The sequence below is a fragment of the Rhinolophus sinicus genome, chromosome 15, assembly GCF_057876585.1.
Source record: "Rhinolophus sinicus isolate RSI-liver-muscle chromosome 15, RSI-T2T, whole genome shotgun sequence".
In the NCBI taxonomy this organism is placed as follows: Eukaryota; Metazoa; Chordata; class Mammalia; order Chiroptera; family Rhinolophidae; genus Rhinolophus; species Rhinolophus sinicus.
Genome location: NC_142515.1, coordinates 74,342,872 through 74,361,983, shown reverse-complemented (window position 1 = coordinate 74,361,983; position 19,112 = coordinate 74,342,872). Strand labels below are relative to the sequence as shown.

The window sequence follows — 19,112 nt, the reverse complement described above, 5'->3', positions numbered from 1 at the left end:
AAGTCTTTAATCCATTTTGAATTTGTAATGCTTACTTAATTATTGAAATACTAGGGGACAGTGGTAAATAACTTCTAGGATGGCCCCCAGTGAGCCCTGCTGCCCTGGTATTCATGGGCTGTGTACTTTGCCCTGTCTAGGATGTGGGTTGAATTTAGTGTTACACTTCGAACAAATAGGATATGGCAGATGTGACTTCAGAGATTAGGTTATGAAATGTCTTTGGCTTCTGCCTTGGGCTCCCTTTGCTCACTCTAATAGCGATCTTTACAGAAGTCTAGACTATCCTTCTGGACAGCCATGTGGAGTAGAGAGGCCTCCCATCAGCCGCCTGTCAGGGAGCCATCCTGGAAGGGGTGCCTCCAGCCCCCATGGAGCCATCAGATGAGACAGCCCCAGCCAGCAGCTTGACTGCAGACTCCTGAGAGACCCTAAACCAGAAAAATCCAGCTAAGTCACTCCCAAATTCCTGACCCTCAGAAACTGTGAGAGATAACCAAGTTTGGGGTGATTTGTTACACAGAAATTAATAGCTAATACATGCACCCAAGAGAAATAAAAGCACATGTCCACACAAGACTTATACACACAAATGTTCACAGCAGCTTTCATCAGTAACACTCCCAAACTGGGAACAACCCAAATAAACATCCACTAACAGGTCAGTGGATTAAACAAACTGTGGTCCACCCAGACAGTGTCATATTATTCGGCCATGAAAAGGAAAAACCATACAACAACATGAATGATTCTTAAAATGCCTCATGGGGCCGGCCCGGTGGCTCAAGCAGTTAGAGCTCCATGCTCCTAACTCTGAAGGCTGCCGGTTCGATTCCCACATGGGCCAGTGGGCTCTCAACCACAAGGTTGCCAGTTCAATTTCCTCGAGTCCCGCAAGGGATGGTGGGCAGCCGCTTGCAACTAAGATTGAATGTGGCACCTTGAGCTGAGCTGCTGCTGAGCTCCCGGATGGCTCAGTTGGTTGGAGCGCGTCCTCTCAACCACAAGGTTACCGGTTCGACTCCTGCAAGGGATGGTGGGCTGCGCCCCCTGCAACTAGAAAACGGCAACTGGACCTGGAGCTGAGCTGCGCCCTCCACAACTAAGACTGAAAGGACAACAACTTGAAGCTGAACTGCATCTTCCACAACTAAGATTGAAAGGACAACAACTTGACTTGGGAAAAAGTCCTGGAAGTACATACTGTTCCCCAATAAAGTCCTGTACCCCTTCCCCAATAAAAAAAAATCTTTTTAAAAAATGCCTCATGCTGAGTAAAAGAAGCCAGCCACAAAAAGGTTGTACTGTGTATGATCCCATTTATATAAAATTTTGGAAAATGCCAGATATATAGTGACTGAAAGTAGATTGCTGGTTACCTGGGGATGAGAATGGGTGTAAGGAGGGCTAAAGGAAACTTTTTGGGGTGATGGAAATGTTAGTTCACTATCTCGATTGTGCCCGTGGTTGCACAGGAGTAGGTGTATAACAAAACTCATCAAATTGTACATTTTAAACGTGCACTTTGTTGCATGTCAATTAATAAAGCTGTAAAAAAAGAAATGTTCCAGGGTGTGGTACTTGTAAAACTACATAGTAGGTACTTAATAAATGCTTAAATGCTTAAAAGGATGCTGAAATGGGAGCAAGCAGGGTTGGGACTGCAGTTCAGGGAAGAGAAACAAATGAGATGGGAGAAGAGTTGGTGGATTCACTCATTCCCCCAAGTATTTAGTAAATGTCATCTGTAACAACCTCTCCTTGCAGCTCTGCCCTGGGCATTTGGCAAAGCAGGGAGGGGAGCAGTGGGGAACAGATTGGCAAGAGTGTCTTAAATCATTCTCATTCATTCACTAAGGAGCTGAGCAGGTGCTAGAGAGGCCCCTAGTGAGGAAGATGGGCAAACGGAGGCCCACTGAGAGATGGTAAACGGCCCCAGGCCCAGCCAGTTGCTACATGTTGATTGTGCCTTCTCCGCCCAGAGGCCCAGAAAGACAAAGTCCACCACGGCCACGCCTTGATGTCTGGGACGCCTGCCTTCCTGGCTTCCTGGGCCTCCTAGCCTCCTCCCAAGGACGTTGGCCGCCATGCCTTCAGGCGTTTGATTTTATGAGGGGGTCCATGGGCCGGGGAGCAAGGCCGTTTCCTGGCACGCAGCTGAGAGCAAAGGTGAGTGGGGCCCAGGGCTGGAAGCAGGCAGGGCAGAGGGGTACCTGAGGACAAAATGCCAGCCCTGGAATCAGGTGATAGATTCCACAGCACTCAAGTTCCCACCCTTCTCCAGGCCTCAGGGCTGAAAATAGGGCTCTCACCACCTGCCCCTGTAAAGAAAATTGGTAATACTACCTGGACACAGCATCGGAGGAACTGGAAAAGGGGCTCACACCTGATCCTGTCTTACGCCCCCAGCACTGTCCCCAACCTGCAATCATAGAGGATATTCACTTCTTTCCTTTTAATTTTAGTTTATCAAAGATGGTATGACCCAAGAAGACTGAGGGGTTCTGGGTCTCTCTGGGTCATGGATCTGTTCTCAGCACCCAATCTTGGGTCTGGTCTACAGTAGATACGCATGAACAATTGTTGTACAGCTCCATAAATATCAGCTTTTACTCTTTACCAAAAAAGGACATATAGATGGCCACAAAGCACTTGGGAAAATGCAAACTGAAAGCACAGTGAGATACGGTTATACCAGAATGGCTAGCATGAGAAAGTCTGACCATACTAAGCGCTGACAAGAATAGGGGGCAACAGGAACCCTCATGCCCAGCTGGTGGGAATGCAAAACAGTTCAGCCACTGTGGGAAACCATATGGCAGGTTCTCAAAAGGTTAAATAAACACTTACTATTGGATCTGGCCATTTCATTCCTAGGTATTTACCCAACAGAAATGAAAACACACATCCATACAAAGATTTGCACACAGATGCTCAAGGTAGTGTCATTTTGAGTGGCTAGTAGGTAAAAGTCAGACTGTCTGGTTCTTATCACACATACACTCGCCCCCCAGTCTGTGTGACTTTCAGGAAGTGGCTGTCCCTCTCTGAGCCCCTGTTTCTTCATCTGTTAAAATGGGGTGATGATAAAAATTTCCACGTACTAATGAGCACATGAAAAGATGCTCTGCACATAGTAGATACCCAATAAATGTTGGTTTGTGCGACTTTTTAAAAAAATGACCAATATTATTAGTCATCAGGGAAATGCAAGTCAGATCCACAGTGAGATGCCATTCCACACCCACTAGGATGGCCAGACTAAAAAAGACAGATAATAACAAGTGTCGGTGAGGACATCGAGGAAACAGGTGTTCAAACAAAAACCTGCACATGAATGTTCACAGCAAAATTATCCCTCAGAGCCAAACAGTGGGGACAACTCAAGTGTCCATCAGTGGCTGGATGGATAAATACAACATGGCCCATCCATGTACCAAAATACCACTCAGCCGCGAAAAGGAGGGAGGCGCTGACACTCGCCACAACGTGGATGGACCTTGAACACATGGTGCTCATGAGAGAAGCCGGACACACAAGGCCACATTTTCATGTATGTGAAACGTCCAGAACAGGCACATCCATAGACAGGAAATGGGTTAGCGGTTGTCAGGGCCTGGGGGAGGGTATTGGGAGTGACTGCTAATAGGGACAGGGTTTCATTTTGGGGGGATGGAATGTGCTGGAACTAGTGGTGATGGCAGCACAACATAGTAAATATACTAGAAACCACTGAGTTATACACTTTAAAATGGTGAATTTATGATATGTGAACTATGTCAAAGAAAACATGCCAATGATGAAAAGAAACAAACAATTCCTACATAGCCTGGCACACAGAAGACATTCAATAAATGTTCAGAATTATCATTATAATGGCCCAATGGACACAACAGTTTTTTATTCAACAGACATTTATTGAGCACTTACTGTGTGTCAGGCATGGTTCTACGTGCTGGGGACACAGCAATGAGAAATCACACAAAAATTCCTGCTTTTATGGGGCAGACGGGTGGCTCAATTGGTTAGAGCGCAAGCTCTGGGCAATGGGGCTGCCAGTTCAGTTCCCGCATAGGCCAGCGAGCTGCACCCTCCGCAACTAGAATGAAGTCAATGAGCTGCCACTCAGCTCCCGGGTGGCCAGATGGCTCAGTTGCTTGGAGCGTGGGCTCTCAACCACAAGGTTGCTGGTTTGACTCCTCGACTCCTGCAAGGGACGGTGGGCTGTGCCCCCTGCAACTAACAACGGCAACTGGACCTTCACAACTAAGATTGAAAGGACAACAACTTGACATGGAAAAAGTCCTGGAATTACACACTGTTCCCCAATAAAGTAAAAAAAAAAAAATTCCTGCTTTCATAGAGCTGGCATTCTAAGTTTGGCAGACAGATAAACAAATACTCTAAACAAGACATATAGGGTGTTAGATAGGAGTAATGCTAAAGAGAAGAAAATAAAGCAGAGTAGGGGGCTTGGGAAGGCGGTGGAATTTTAGATACAGGGATTAAGGAGGGACTCTTTAAGGAAGTGAGCAAGGCTTTGGTATATCTACAAGAAGAGCAATCCAGACAGAGGGCACAGTCCATGCAAAGGTCCTGGCATGTTGGAGAAACAAGCAGGCTCGTGTGGCTGGAGCAGAGTGATCAAGGGGGAGATAGGGAGAAGGTGAGGGCAGGGAGGGGACGGGGCAGGTCAAACAGGGCCTGTGGGCCACCTAGAGGTCTGAGGCTTTTACAAAACCCAAGGGAGGTGGGAGCCCTGGAGGGCGGTGGACAGGGGCGGGACCTGACTCACATGCTCACAGGCGCCATCTGGTGACTTCTTCCGGGAGGACAGGCTATGGTGGGAGGGGCAAGGGTGGGAGCTGGGGGACCAAGGCATTGGAGACTGCTGGTCCAGGCAGGAGATGACCGGGGCTGGACCAGGGTAGGGGCTTTGTGGGAATGGCAAGAAGTAAGCTGATCAATAATAACTCAGACTCTGCACCCTCAATTTCTGGGTTCAAATCTCAGCTCCATGAACTTAAGCTGTGACCTTGAGAGTGATTCAACCTTTCTCCATTTTCTCTTTTGCAAAACAGAGATACCATATAACAGTTACCTACCTCAGAGGGTTTAATTTAAGCAAAGTGCTTAAAACAAGGCCTAGTACACAGCAAAGAGTCCATGAGTGTTTTTGTTATAATAGTAATAATGATTATTATTGTTTATTATTCCAGTAGGGCAGCTGTCAACAGTGATTCACACATGAGTGTGATTACGCCCTACCAACAGACAGTCAGTAATGTTGGTGACATTTCTGCTTGTCAGGACTGGGGATGCTCCTGGCTTCAAGTGGAAGGGGGCTAGGGATGCTGCTCAAGCCCCCACAGTGCCCAGGACACCCCCCGCACTCCAGAGAGTGACCTGACCCCAAAGTCCAGGTGCAGAGGGGAGATCCTGGGCTAGACTGTCTGGAGCTCTACGCAGTGTCCAGCACAGAGCTTGGCCACGGTGAGTGCTTCCCAAGGATGTGCAAGCTGAGGGATGCGGTTCCCTTAGCTCAGCCTCTGCCTAGGCGCTGGATCCTGGGACATGCTGCCCCCGTATGGACGGTCGTGGAACAGCGCCCACTGGCCGGGGAGGATCGTGCCGCCTGCAATGCCTGACCTTGGGAAGGGTCTCCGCCAGCGCTGCCCACAAGCGCTTTCTGCCAGGATGGCACTATTCTAGCTCGGGGCTGTCCGACATACCAGCCGACTGTGGCCACTGAGCCCTTGAGATGTGAGTGTTAGGGCAACTGAGGAGCTCAAATTTTCATTTCCTTTCAATTAACTTACATTTAAATGCAAATAGCCCTATGTGCCCTATGGTGACCGGGCGGGACGTTTGTAGAGAAAAGCAGCCACTCATCCTTGGGCAGCAGGAGTCCTAGTGTGTGTGCCTCTGGGTTGGTGGACGTGTTTCTTTTTACGACCAGTTTTTAAAATTAGTATATATCAAGTGCTTTACTGGCATCAGATCCTGTTCTGAGCACTTTACTCCCATCCACTAAAGTCTTTGACTTAAGCACTTTATACAGGTATATACTGACTTTACACCCATTTTATAGAAGAAACAGAGGGTCAGAGAGGACAGTCGCCCACGTATTCTTAGTCTATGCTAACTCCCAGCTAAAGGCCCCTCATGTTTGATTTTATTCCATCTTCACAATTTTCTGGAATTGTTAGTACCCCCATTTTGCAGGCAACGAAACAGGCTCAGACAGAGGCCGCACCTTGATCGCAGTCACTCAGTGAGTAGAGTAAGGATTCAAACCCATATCTGTCTATTAACCATGAGCCTAAACTGCCTCCTTAGAGTGGTTCGCAGGGAGGGGTGCAGGCTGGGGAAGGTTGGGGGGATACGTGTGGGACTAAGAACTAGCCATACTCGAGTCTGAATCTTACATCTGTCAATTCCTGGCTGTGTGATCTTAGGGGAGTGTCTTGCTCTCTCTGAGCCTCTGGGTCTCCTTAGCGATAGCAACTTCCTCCTGGAGCTATTTTGAAGATTAAATTACATAACTCCTTGTCTTAGTCTGCTCAGGCTGCCATCACAAAATACCACAGACTGGGTGGCTTAAACAACAGAAATTTATTTCTTGTGGTTCTGGAGACTAGAAGTACAAGACCAAGGTGCCAGCAGGGTCAGTACCTGGTGATGGCCCTCTTCCTGGCCTGCAAATGGCTGCCTTTTAGCTGTGTCCTCACAGAGTGGAGAGAGAGCTCTGGTCTCTTCCAGTTCTTATAAGGGCACTAATCCCAGACAGCAGAGGTTCAGAGAGGTCCAGACACTTGTACAGAGCCAAACAGCCCACCAGTTGCAAAGCTGCTGCAGGCACCTGGCCGTTGGGTGTCTCAGGAGAGGCAGCAAGAGTTTCTGGAGGGCAGGCCAGGTGGGCAGCCGTGCCTCTGTGTTCCCCACAATCCCCGAATGTCCCTAGGTGACCCGGAGACAGCCTGCTGGAGGTGGCCTCCTGATCACCGTGCCTAATTACCGCACAGCTCCAGGGAAACGCTGGGAATACCTTTTAAAGGCCTTTAAATACCCCAACAGCAGCTCCGGGCAGGGCTCCCAAGGGTACAGCTGGAAACTCCCAGGAGAAGAAGCAGCAGAAAAAAACACATTCATTGTCAAGCACAGCCCTGGGTGGTGGGGACAAGGTTTAGAGACTTGGGTTCTCAGCCCCTTCCAGGCTGGGGGTCCCCAGCCAGGCCACACTGTCCCTGAGCCTCTATTGCGCCCATTTGCAAAATGGGTTATGAATGAATGAATGAATGAATGAATGAATGAATGAATACATGAAAAAGACTTAGAAAAGCTCATAGGAGATCCCTGCCATCAGCATCATCATTATTGCTGTTTGTTCGTTTCTGTGTCCCAGATTTTATGAGTTGTGGACAGAACATGCGACGGCTGTGGGAACAAGGCAGTTGCTTTCTCCACTGCAAGGCTGGACTAGAGAGAGACAAGTGAGGTGCTTACTTGGGGTTCAAGATTTAAGGGGGCTAATAACTAGTGCTGGTGAGGACATGAAGAAATCAGAACCGTCAGGCATTACTGATGGGAATAGAAAAAGATGCAGCTGCGGCAGGAAAGAGTCTGGCAGTTTCTCAAAAAGGTAAACAGAGAGTTTTCATCTGACCCAGCAATTCCATCCCTAGGTATGCACCCAAGAGAACTGAAATCCTATGTTCACATGAAAATGTATACATGAATATTCATAGCAGCTTTATTTATAATAGGCAAAGGTGAGAATAACCCAAATGTCCATCAGCTGATGAATGGATAAGTAAAATGGTGTGTGTGTGTGTGTGTGTGTGTGTGTGTGTGTGTGTGTGTTGGAATATGAAAAGGAGGGAGGCGCTGCCACTCGCCACAACGTGGATGGACCTTGAACACACAGTGCTCATGAGAGAAACCGGACACACAAGGCCACACAGTGTGTAGTTCCATCTATGTGAAATGTCCACAATAGGCAAGTCCACAGAGACAGGAAGTGGATTTGTGGGTGTTGGCTGGAGAAGAGGGATGGGAAGTGACTGTTAATGACTGTTAATAGGATGGGGTTTCTTTTTGGAGTGCTGAATGTATGAAATAAGCCAGCCACACAAGAACAAACACTACATGATTCCACTCACAGGAAGTCCCCAGAGGAATCAGATTCACAGAGAGAGGAAGTAAATGGTGGTACCAGGGGAGGAGTAGGGGAGGGGAGTGAGTGTTTAATGGGGACAGAGTGTCAGTTTGGGGAGCTGAGAAAGTTCTGGAGATGGATGGTGGGGATGGTCACATGACAGTGTGAATGTGCTTAATGCCACTGTGCTGTGCACTTAAAACTGTTTAAGATAGTGAATTGTGTTTCCCCATCATTCGCCGATGGACACTTGTTTCCACTTTTGGCTGTTGTGAATAACACTGCTACCTACATTGGTGTACAAATATCTATTAGAGTCCCTGCTTTTCATTCTCTGTGGTGGATACCTAGGAGTGGAATTGCTGGGCCATATGGAAACTCTATGTACAACTTTTTGAGGAATTGCCATCCCATTTCCCACAGTGGCTGCCCCATTTTCCACTCCCACTAGCCGTGCCGTGTACAAGGGTTCTAACATCCCCACATCCTCACCAGCACTTGCTATTTTCCATGTTTTGATAATAACCATCCTCATTTCATTGTGGCTTTGATTTGCATTTCCCTCATAATTAGTGCTGTTGAGCATCTTTTCCTGTGCTTCTTGGTCACATGTATGGCATCTTTGGAGAACTGTCCATTCAAGTCCTTTGCCCATTCTTTTTTATTTTTTTTTAAAGATTTTATTGGGGAAGGGGAACAGGACTTTATTGGGGAACAGTGTGTACTTCCAGGCCTTTTTTTTTTTTCCAAGTCAAGTTGTTGTCCTTTCAGTCTTAGCTGTGGAGGGCGCAGCTCAGCTCCAGGTCCAGTTGCCATTTTCTAGTTGCAGGGGGCACAGCCAACCATCCCTTGCGGGAGTCGAACCGGTAACCTTATGGTTGAGAGGATGCATTCCAACCAACTGAGCCGTCCGGGAGCTCAGCGGCAGCTCAGCGGCAGCTCAGCGGCAGCTCAGCGGCAGCTCAGCGGCAGCTCAGCGGCAGCTCAGCGGCAGCTCAGCTCAAGGTGCCGTGTTCAAGGTGCCGTGTTCAAGGTGCCGTGTTGAGTCTTAGTTGCAGGGGGCACTGACCACCATCCATCCCTTGCAGGACTGGAGGAGTTGAACCAGCAACCTTGTGGTTGAGAGCCCACTGGCCCATATGGGAATCGAACCGGCAGCCTTCGGAGTTAGGAGCATGGAGCTCTAACCGCCTGAGCCACCGGGCCGACCCCGTTTCCCATTCTTGAATTGGGTGCTTTGTTTTGCTGCTGTTGCTGTGTAGGAGCTACTATTTTCTCCCATTCCAGGAGCTGTCATTTCATTCTCATGGATGGTATCCTTTGATGCACACATTCATTTCAGCGTCATCCACTGTATCTACTTTTCCCCTCCTTGACATTTTTATGGGTGTTTCACAGGGTTCTCAAACTCAGCTTCTCCAAAATGGGACTAGCAAGCTGCCCCCAACACCAGCTCCCTGGCCAGCTCACTTGCCACCGCTCCCTCTTGCCATCCCCATCAATGCTGAATCTCGCTGGAATCTGGCCTTTCCCTCCCCACCTAGCCCCCACCCTGGTCCAGCCCCCACCCCATTTCCACATCCTCTCTGCTCTCTTGAGGTTGTTCCCACCAGGGCCAATGTATCCACTGGGCACAGTGCCCAAGGCCCACCATATTTTTGGGGGCTCATGAACATGTTTTAATTTCACTTAAACTGGAAGAAAACAGTGAATATAATAATCACAAATATATCATCATACATCCAGTCTGGATGATATCTGCTTGTATACCAACACCGTCGTAAAATATCTTAATATATTTCAGAGAGGAAAGGATCCTTAAAAGTCATAACACTGCCCTGCATCCTGCAGTCAGAGGGAGGTTTTGAAAGCCAAATCAGATCGTGTTGCCCTCTTTTGACACTCACAAACCTTTTGTGGCTCCCCAGCACCCTCCAAATGAATGCAGAGTCCAGACAAGACCTGGTGATCCATCCCCCTCACCTTCCCCACATCCGCTCCTCTCCTCCTTGCCCACTCTCCTCCAGCCCCCTCTATGCTCCCTAATCTTGGCAGCTTTGTCCCCTCTTCTGGGCTTTTGCATGTGTAGTCTTCTCCACCTGGATTAGTTGTCACCTAGGCAACCCCGACATTGTTCATTTTAGGGGAAGCCCTCCAGAACGAACCTCCCGGCCCCTAGCCAAGGTCAGGTTCATTGCATCACGGTCCCTTCTTCACACTACTGGTATTGGGGCCGGGTCACTCTCTGTGGGCATCTATCCTGGGCTCTGGGGGGTGTTGAGCTGCATACCTGGCCTCACCCACTCAATTCCTCAGGAGCATTGCCTCAGTATGACAACCACAGATATCCCCAGGTGTTGCCAAATGTCCCCTGGGGCAGAATTATCCCTGGTTGGGAACCACATTAGAGTGGCAATCAGATAAATGCCTGCCTCCCCACCTATGCTTATGCCAAGTGGAGCCAGGAGTCTGTCCTCCTTGTCCCTTCCTGAGTGGCCAGGGAAAACACTATGGGCAGAATAGACAGCACTCGTCAGTCATTTCCCAAGAAACTGCATCCGGCTGAAAGAGCAGATAGCAGTAGAGTTGTGCTAGGGACTGAATTGTGTCACCCCAATCTCTGTGTCGAAGCCCTAACCCTCAATGTGATTGTATCTGGATACGGGACCTTAGGAGGTAAAGGTTAAATGAGGTCATAGGGGTGGGGCCCTGATCTGATAGCACTGGTGTCCTTATAAGAAGAGAGAGAGAAATCTCTCCACGGGCACTCACTGTGGAAAGGCCACGGAGGACAGCGAGAAGGCGGCCGTCTACAAGCCAGGAAGAGAGGTCTCACTAGAAACCGAATCAGCTGACACCTTGATCTTGGACTTCCCAGCCTCCAGAGCTGTGGGAAATAAATATTTATTGTTTAGAACCCACCTGGTCTGTGGTGTTTGGTTACAGCAGCCCTAAGTGACTCAGCCACATTCTGCTTTTCCTGGGCAGCCTAATCCTGACAAAGATGATTTTTATATTAACCAAAACTCATTGAGCACCTACTGTGTGACAAACGCTGTGCAGGGAATGAAAAAGAGTAAATCCCTGTCTTGTGGAGCTGACACCAGTGGGGATAATAAGCACATAAATGGAAATACAAAGACAGATATTATTATAAAGAAAAGTAGAGAAGGGTGACTGACAAGGATGTGGGCTATTTTAGGTAGGTCCATGGCCGCCTTTCTGAGGAGGTGACATCTGAGCTGGAGGGAGTAAGGTGATATCTAGAGAAAGATATTGCAAGACAAAGAGCACAGCTTCTGCAAAGGTCCTGGGGCAGGATAAGGCCTGGCCTGTTGGAGGGACTGTGAGGAGGCCAGTGTGGCTGAAGCAGAGTGAGCAAAGGGGAGAGAGGGCTGAGGTAAGGGTAGGCAGAGGACGGGGCAAGTCAGGGAGGGCCTTGTGGGGACGACTTGGGCTTTTATCCCAGGGAGGTGGGAGCCCTGGAGGGCTGTGGGCAGAAGAGGGGCAGGATCTGAGTCAAGTTTTGAAAGCCTGTCAGCTCAGCAAAGGGAGGGATTTTGGTCCTCCCTAGTCACGGTTGTCAGTCTCCACTCAGAATCATGCTTGGCACACAGTAGGTGCAATAAATATTTACTGAGGGAATGAATGAATAATAGCTCCATTTGGGAGTGGGGGGGGGGCAAAGAGTGGTAAAATCATACAGCCCCAGCTCACCCAGACAGATTATAACAGACCAGGGGCTGACCCCAGAGCTGGACAGCTGAGGTCCTGGCTCCTACAGGCCTATCAGAGGGAGTCCCTGTGCCCACACTGCGGCCACCTGTTTCCTCCCCTGCCTGTGATTAATGGCCACGCAGCCCCATCCATCACGCGCCAGCCAGCGACTGGCTCTGCCGGGAGGCCACAGGGCCCAGTGCTCATTTGTAAGCTGGCTGTGAGGCTGGTCTCAGCCGGTTGCTGACATGAGACAGATCCCCGCCTCAATTTGGCCTCAGATGTGGCCCTGAGAACCCCAGGGAAAGGCAAGACCAGGATGTGGACCCAAGGAGTTGGGGATGAGTAGGGGATGAGTGGGGGCTGAGGGGTGTGGAATGGCAGCTGCCCAGAGAGTAAGATCTTGGAAAGTCCCAATTCCCCCCAAATTAATGACATAATGAAGACTGTTCCCTCCGGGGTTGCAGTGTTCTGCCCTGCCTTTCCCTTCCTGCCATGTTCTGTTCTTTCCACCCACCCATCCCCAAAAGCTCCCCGCGCAGTGGGTCCAGCCTAGCCTGCCCCTCTCCTGAAGCTCAGGTTGGGCATCCCCCTGATCTATGGGCCTCCTGCCTTGTCTTTCCCCATAGCTACTACCAGCAAAACCTTCTATCCCCCCCGGCCCTGGCAGTCTCTCTCCATTGCTCTAAACCAGGGCTTCTCAGCTGGGGGGAGTTTTGCCCCACCCTCACCCCCTGGGACACCCAGCAATTCTGCTTCTCAAGACTGGGTGGGAGGTGCTCCTGGCATGGAGTGGGTAAGGCCAAGGATGCTGTTCAACACCCCACTGTGCCCAGGACGGTCCCACCCCAGAGAACAATGCAAGCCAGCATGTAAAGAGTGCAGACAGAAATCCTCCTCTAAAACCTCCCATGGCTCCCCAGTGACCTCCAGGTAAAATCCTATCTCCTCATCCAGAAAGCAGGCCCTGTATCATGCTGGCCCCCAAGCCCTCTCCAGCCGTTATTCCCCCATACCCGCCTCAAGCCCCATCTGGAGGGGCAGTAATGCATACTGGTCAAGGGCCCAAGTACCTGGGTTCACATCCTAGCTCTGCCACCTACCAGCTGTGTGATTTTTGGCAAGTCACTAAACCTCCCAGTGCCTTGATTTCTCCATCTTTAAATGTCATAATGGCAGTACCTAGGGTTAAAATGCTTAAGGTAGAGCCTGGCGCATAGTAAACACATACAGGTGGGTTAATTTACTTTATTCATAGGTTGGGTCACACTTCTGGGCTTTGCCACATGCCAAAATTTCAGTAATTTTCCTGAAAATTACTTTTTCCCAATTACTCTCCTTCAAAAGCAAAGCCCTGAGCCCCCACGGTGGCCTAGTCCTGACCCCACTGTGCTGGGGGTATCTGTGTCCAGCTCTGGGGTCTGTTAACACAGGAGTTTTTGGTCACCGAGTGCTTGCCCAGGTGAGAGTCAGATGCAGGTGGCCTCCCAGGAGAATGGGTGTCTGGTCCCCGTGGTATGTGTGTGTGGGGGGGGGTATTGGGGGCAGGGCCAACTTCATGGGCAGGTGACTCACGCACTCATAGTGGACCCCATGCTCTCCAAGGAAGGACCCTGAGCTTGGTTTAACACTCTGTTGCCACCATATTGAAATTCCTAATCATTTTTGAACAAGAGGCTATGCATTTTCATTTTGCCCTGAGCCCTGAAAATTCTGTAGCCTGTCCCAATTGGGGACTCTCATGTTATTTGTGGGGCCTGCGCATTCCACAACTCTACAGAAAAATTGAAGAGCTTTCCGAAGTTTGCTCCTTTTCTCTTACAGCGTCAGGACTGGAAAGGCCCTGCATTTTGGTTAACTCATCTCCAGCTCAGTCGGATCCTGTCTTTATTTAAAAGGCTGACATTTTGCTCATTATGCATTTTTATTTTTTATTAAATTTATTGGAATAACATTGGTTAATAACATTATATAAATTTCAGGTGTACAACATTATAATCCAATATCTGTATACTCTATGTGTGCTCACCACTTGAAGTCTAGTCTCCTTCCATCACCGTGAATTTTTTTGGCATCAATTTTTATTTATAAAAATAGTGCTTTAAAGTATTATTTATCTTGAAGGGTATTTTTAATTTTGTTTTGTTTTTAGGGTGGGGGGTTTTTTAAATTTTGTTTATTCATCTCACCCTCATCTTGGCCCCTCATCTGCCCAGGAAAAGTTACCAGGGTTCTAACTTTCCATTTTATAGATGGGAAAACCTAAGGCTCAAAACAGTTATTCATCTGGAGAGGGGAAGCTGCATAACTGATGTTAATGATATGAGAATTAAGAGACTGTGTATTTAACACTTGCCAGGGGTTAATGTGCATTATTTCAACAGCTTCCTTGAGGCCTTAACTCCACACGGGCAGCGAGAGAGAATCTATCAAAATCTGAGTCCGGTCCAGCCCCTCCCCTGCCTACAGCCCTCTGTGGCTCCCACCACCCTCTGGGTAAAATTTCAAGTCCTCCCTGTGGCCCACAAGGCCCTGCACCATCTACAGAATTTGCAGTCCCAATGCAAAACGAAACTTTGACGCCCCCTTGATCAAAAATAATTAGGAATTTCCAGACCACAACTGTAGATCATGAACCCAAGCACAGGCCCTTCTGGGAACAGGGCCCCAGTTTGAATGCTGGAAGCTGCTGGCCCTGCCTCCCTGCCCTCATTTCCTCCCAGGCTCCTCCGAGGAAAAAAATGGGGCTGCCTCCACACCTTTGCATTTGCTGTTCCTGCCTCCTTGAATAAGCCACCATACCCCATACCTCTGTTGGCTCCCTCTGTCACCTTCAGGTCCTCTTTGCAGGCAAGGAGGCCCTCTCTGACACCATCTCTGTTTAAAATTGCACCTTCCTGGTCCTCCCTCGGGTCTATTTTCTCCATAGCTGCTGCTACTCTCTGACCCGCCAAAGTCTGGGCTTGAGTATTTGTCTCTTGCCTGTCTCAAGTCTTCTGCACCAGGGTCGATACTTTGTACATCCCCAACCCCACCCCTACATCCTGGAGCAGGGCCTGGCACACAGTAGGTGCTCAATTATATGTTTTGGAAGAATGGCTCCCAGGAGGTCAGCTGTATGACCCACGCTGTTCTGCAGAAGAGGAAACCAAGGCTCAGAGAGCACAGAGAGCCAAGGTTACAGAGCATGTCCCTGGCACGCGTCCAGGTCGCGCCATGACAGTGCCGGCGGTTTAGATGGGGGCCGCCGGGCCCCTTTCTTTGACAGATAGGGAAACCGAGGCCCAGGCGGCCGCTAAGGCCACCCAGCCCGGAGGGGCGGTGTCCCGGCGCGCCAGGCGGGGGCTGAAGCCCCGGGCGGGGGCTCGCCGGGCCCAAGGTCACCGCGCCGGCGGCCCGCGGGAGGCGGGCTGGGTGGGGATCCGGAGGCCTCCCCGGGCGCGCGCCCCCCCCTCGGCGGCGCGCACGGGGCCCAGGCTGCAGCGGCAGCGGCAGCAGCAGCAGCAGGTGGAGCCGGAGCTTCCGCGCAGCCGAGGCCGCAGCCACTGCCGGCGTTGCCGCCATTAGACAATAGGAGCGGCGGCCGGGCGTGCGGGGAGGCGGGCGGCGGGAGAGGCGGGGAGGGGCGCCGGGCGCGCAGGAAGCGGGGCCCGGGGCGCGCCGAAGCCGGGCACGCAGGGAGGGGGCGCAGGAAGCGGGTGAGGCCGGGCGCGGGAGGCGGCGGCAGCAGCCCCGGGAGCTGCCGATCGGCGCCGGGACAAAGGCGCGACCGCCCGGCGCCCCGAGCCGCCCGAGCCGGGGCGCACAGCCGGGGCGCAGCCCGCGCCCCCCGCGGCGACTGACATGATGTTTCCACAAAGCAGGCATTCGGTAAGCGGGGACCGCGGCCCGGCGTCACCCCCTCTAGGTCTGGGCCCTGCGCGTGCCCCAGCTCCTGGCCGGGCCATTTCCTCCCATCCGCTCTCGGCCCTGCGGCCCCCCAGATCCGCGCCTGGCACCCCCACTCCGGGTCCGATCCCTGCGCACCCCAGTTCTCCGCCGGGCCATCCTCCCCCCAGATCCGAGCCCTGCCGTGCGGCCCCCCCGTCCCTCCTTGCTCGGCACCTCCCCCCAACTCCAGGGCCCGGTCCCCTCCAGCTCCGGGCCCAGCGCTTGTCTTTTCCCCCACACACACACCATCTCCCCAGACTTCCCCCCAACTGTAGCTCCTTGTCCCCCTCCAGCTTCCAGGCCCGGAGTCCCCCAAGCTTCCAGGCGGGGTCCTCTCCAGCTCCCGGCTCGGACTCCCCCAGTCCCTGGGCCCTGCGGCCCGCCCCCCACCGAGCCAGGCTGGGCCTGGGCAGCCTTGGCCTCGGGCCTGGGGCGCCCCGGGAGCCCCACCAGGCACCTCTAACGCCGGGGCTGCTTTTGGGGCCTGGGAGTGGGGGGAGATCCGAGGCGCATCTCTCCCGGAAGAGAGCGGCCTCTTGGGAGGGTACTGGAAATCTGGGATGGGGCCCCCACGGAAAATTTCGGGCGCTGAGAGGGCCCTCTCTTAAAGGACTTTGCAGAGAGACCTCGCTACCCCCCACTTGGGGAGGAGGACTCCCTAGGACACGTTGTCCCCTCCCCGAGGCACTTGGGGCGCTCGGATGTGCACCCCCCCAGAGCTTTGGAGCGGCGGTAGAGGGCGCACCCTGTCCCCCACCAAGGGCGGGCCTTGAAACGCACCCCCACAGCCTGGGGGTGGCGGGGGACGGAGCGGCTCCGGGCGCACCCACCCCCTCCGCTTCCCCGGGAGAGGCGGGGGCAGGAAGCGAGGGCGGGGGCCGCGCCAAGGGCTGTAAACAGGGGCCCGGGAAATGGGGCGGTGTGGGGGGGGGCGCTGCCGCTGCCCTGGCCGCTGCCTCCGGGCGCCCAAGAGGGAAGTGAACGGCCGACTCGGCGGCCCAGCCCTGACCCGGGACGCCCCCTCCTCGCAGGGCTCTTCGCACCTACCCCAGCAACTGAAATTCACCACCTCGGACTCCTGCGACCGCATCAAAGACGAGTTTCAGCTGCTGCAGGCTCAGTACCACAGGTGAGCTCGAGTCAGGGGTCTCTACCCCGGGAGAAGGTGGAGCCCCCTGCTCAGTTGGCTAGAAGGGTGGAGGTGGCGGCCCCTGCTATATATAGGAGTACTTGAAAAAATACATTTATTTTTGTAATACAAATTGTATGGCAGGCACTGTCCTGAGCACTTTATCGGTATTAAAATCGTTTGGTCTTCCAAACAGCCAATTTCACAGAGGAGAAAATGGAGGCACAACATTAAATGATTTGCCTAAAGACTAAGCTGTATGGCTTCAGAGGGCCGCTTCCCACCCCCACCCCAAGCCCCCCACAGGATTAAAAACCTCCCAACAACTGGAGTTGGGGGATAGACCCCCATACCTACCAAAAGAAAAAATAATGGAAAAAATTCCCCAAAAGACAAAATTCTGCAGCCTGTTACCTCTCTCTGCCCAGTTCTGGGGAAAGGGTTCCTGGTCCAACTATCTCAAGGATGACTGTTCCAGAATTTAACCTTTCCAAAGGGCTTGCCATGTGCCCTGATCTAAGGGGGAACAAACTGTTACTACCTACGTCTTATCCTGGGAGAAACTAAGCCCAGAGAGCTTAGGGATTCCTAGGGGATGCACAGCAAGGAGGTGGCAGCAGACCTGGGATTTGCACCTAATTTCTGAGTTGAAGAATGCAAATTCTCAAAGGCACTGCTATGGAGGGGGGTTTGCCTGGGAATCAGTAGGGGTCCCTGGCCACCAATTTCAGGGAGGTCTTGGGCTGTGTGAACCTCAGTTTACCTACGTAAAAAGATCTTGGGTTTTCTCCAGGGAGAAAAGGGGAGTAGGGATGTATATTCTTTCTTTCTTTCTTTTTTTTTTTTAATTAACATCCAACCTCTTGGGGTACTTCCCATGCTCCTCAAGTGTTAAATACTGAACATCTTTTGGTTTAATCTTCCTTGCTGTCTTATTATTGTGCCCATTTCAAAGATGAGACAGAGACACTGATGGTGGAAGGGCAGGCCCAGGAACTTTGTTCTGGTCCTGTGATGTGGAGGGTTAGGGGCTTTGCCTGGCAGATCTGGCCTTTCTGAGCCCCTGCAGTGGGTCCTCCCCTCCCTGCCTGGCCCATGCCCTCTTCACAGTGAGCACTGGGCCTGCCAATCCCTGAGATCATTGGTCAGTGTTGTTACAGTGCTGTGTGTCCTCGGGTAGGCCAGCCCCCCCATGCCCGAGCTTTGGGGTTTCCATCCACTGGGCCTGGGTTTCCTGCTATACAATGAAGAGTCCTACCATGTTGGCACACAGGATCTGCCAGGCCCTCAAAAAAGGCCGGAAAGCCAGAGTTTGGGATGAAATTGCTTGTCTGTTCTTCCTAATGGCGGCAACAAATGCACATTTTTTAAAAATCAGAGAGAAAAACTCAAGGGGCCACATCAACCCCAGCTGTGACTCATCTGTGAACTGGGGTGTACAGTTATGGTCAGGCTGGCAGAGTGAAACACCAGGTTCCTGGGGTGACCATGAGAGCAACTAGAATTTATTGGGTGCTTACTATATGCCAGGCATTATTCAGAGAGGATTTCTGGTCTTAATTCATTTCATCCTCATCACCTGACCCCGGGAGGTTGGTACAGGAGGTTGGTACTCAGCAGGCACAGAGACCGAGGCCAAGAGGGGTAGAAGGGTTTGCTCAGAGTCACATAGCATCAAAGTAGCAGGGCTGAACTTTGAACCCAGTCTTGTGTCTCTTGAGTCTGTGCTGTCAGCTCTCTCTACCTGACTCCTCAGAGGGGACTTGGAGAAATGCCCGCAACTCTTCCTTGCTGGGGGAGCCCGAGAGGCTAGGGGGTCATCATCTTTATTACCCAACAGTGGAACTTTTATCCCCTAGTGAAATAAAAGCTCACGAGAGGGGCTGGGCCCCTTTGGAGATTCCTCGGTGAGTCCAACCCAGAGATGCACCAGATAGCTCCACCAGCCCTCTCCTGGGCCCCTTTGCAGCTTCTATTTGTCCTTCCCCCTTGGAGAGTTTTTCCCAGCGGTTGACAATATGATTGTGAAGCCAGCTTCCTGGCTGTGTGACCTTGAGCCGTTTATTTAACCTCTCTGGGCGTCCATTGCATCATCTGTAAAATGAATGATGCTAACAGACTGACTTCATCGGGTTTCAGGATGGGTAAAAGGTTCTTTGAATCCCTGGCTGACCCAGA

At 51.5% G+C, this 19,112-nt stretch overlaps 1 protein-coding gene across 2 annotated transcripts in view; it reads left to right on the top strand.

Annotated features, from left to right (window-relative positions):
* Window positions 1–15,027: 15,027 nt before the first annotated feature.
* LOC109453929 (TLE family member 5) overlaps window positions 15,028–19,112 on the top strand; it is a 42,375-nt gene continuing 38,290 nt past the window's right edge. Inside the window, exons 1-2 of one of the 2 annotated variants that reach the window (XM_088792262.1) lie at window positions 15,028–15,745; window positions 16,837–16,934. In XM_088792262.1, the coding sequence (XP_088648388.1) occupies window positions 15,719–15,745; window positions 16,837–16,934 (125 nt within the window). In that variant the 5' untranslated portion in view covers window positions 15,028–15,718. The remainder of the gene's footprint in view (window positions 15,746–16,836; window positions 16,935–19,112) is intronic. The other variant, XM_019744058.3, reaches the window with a different exon arrangement.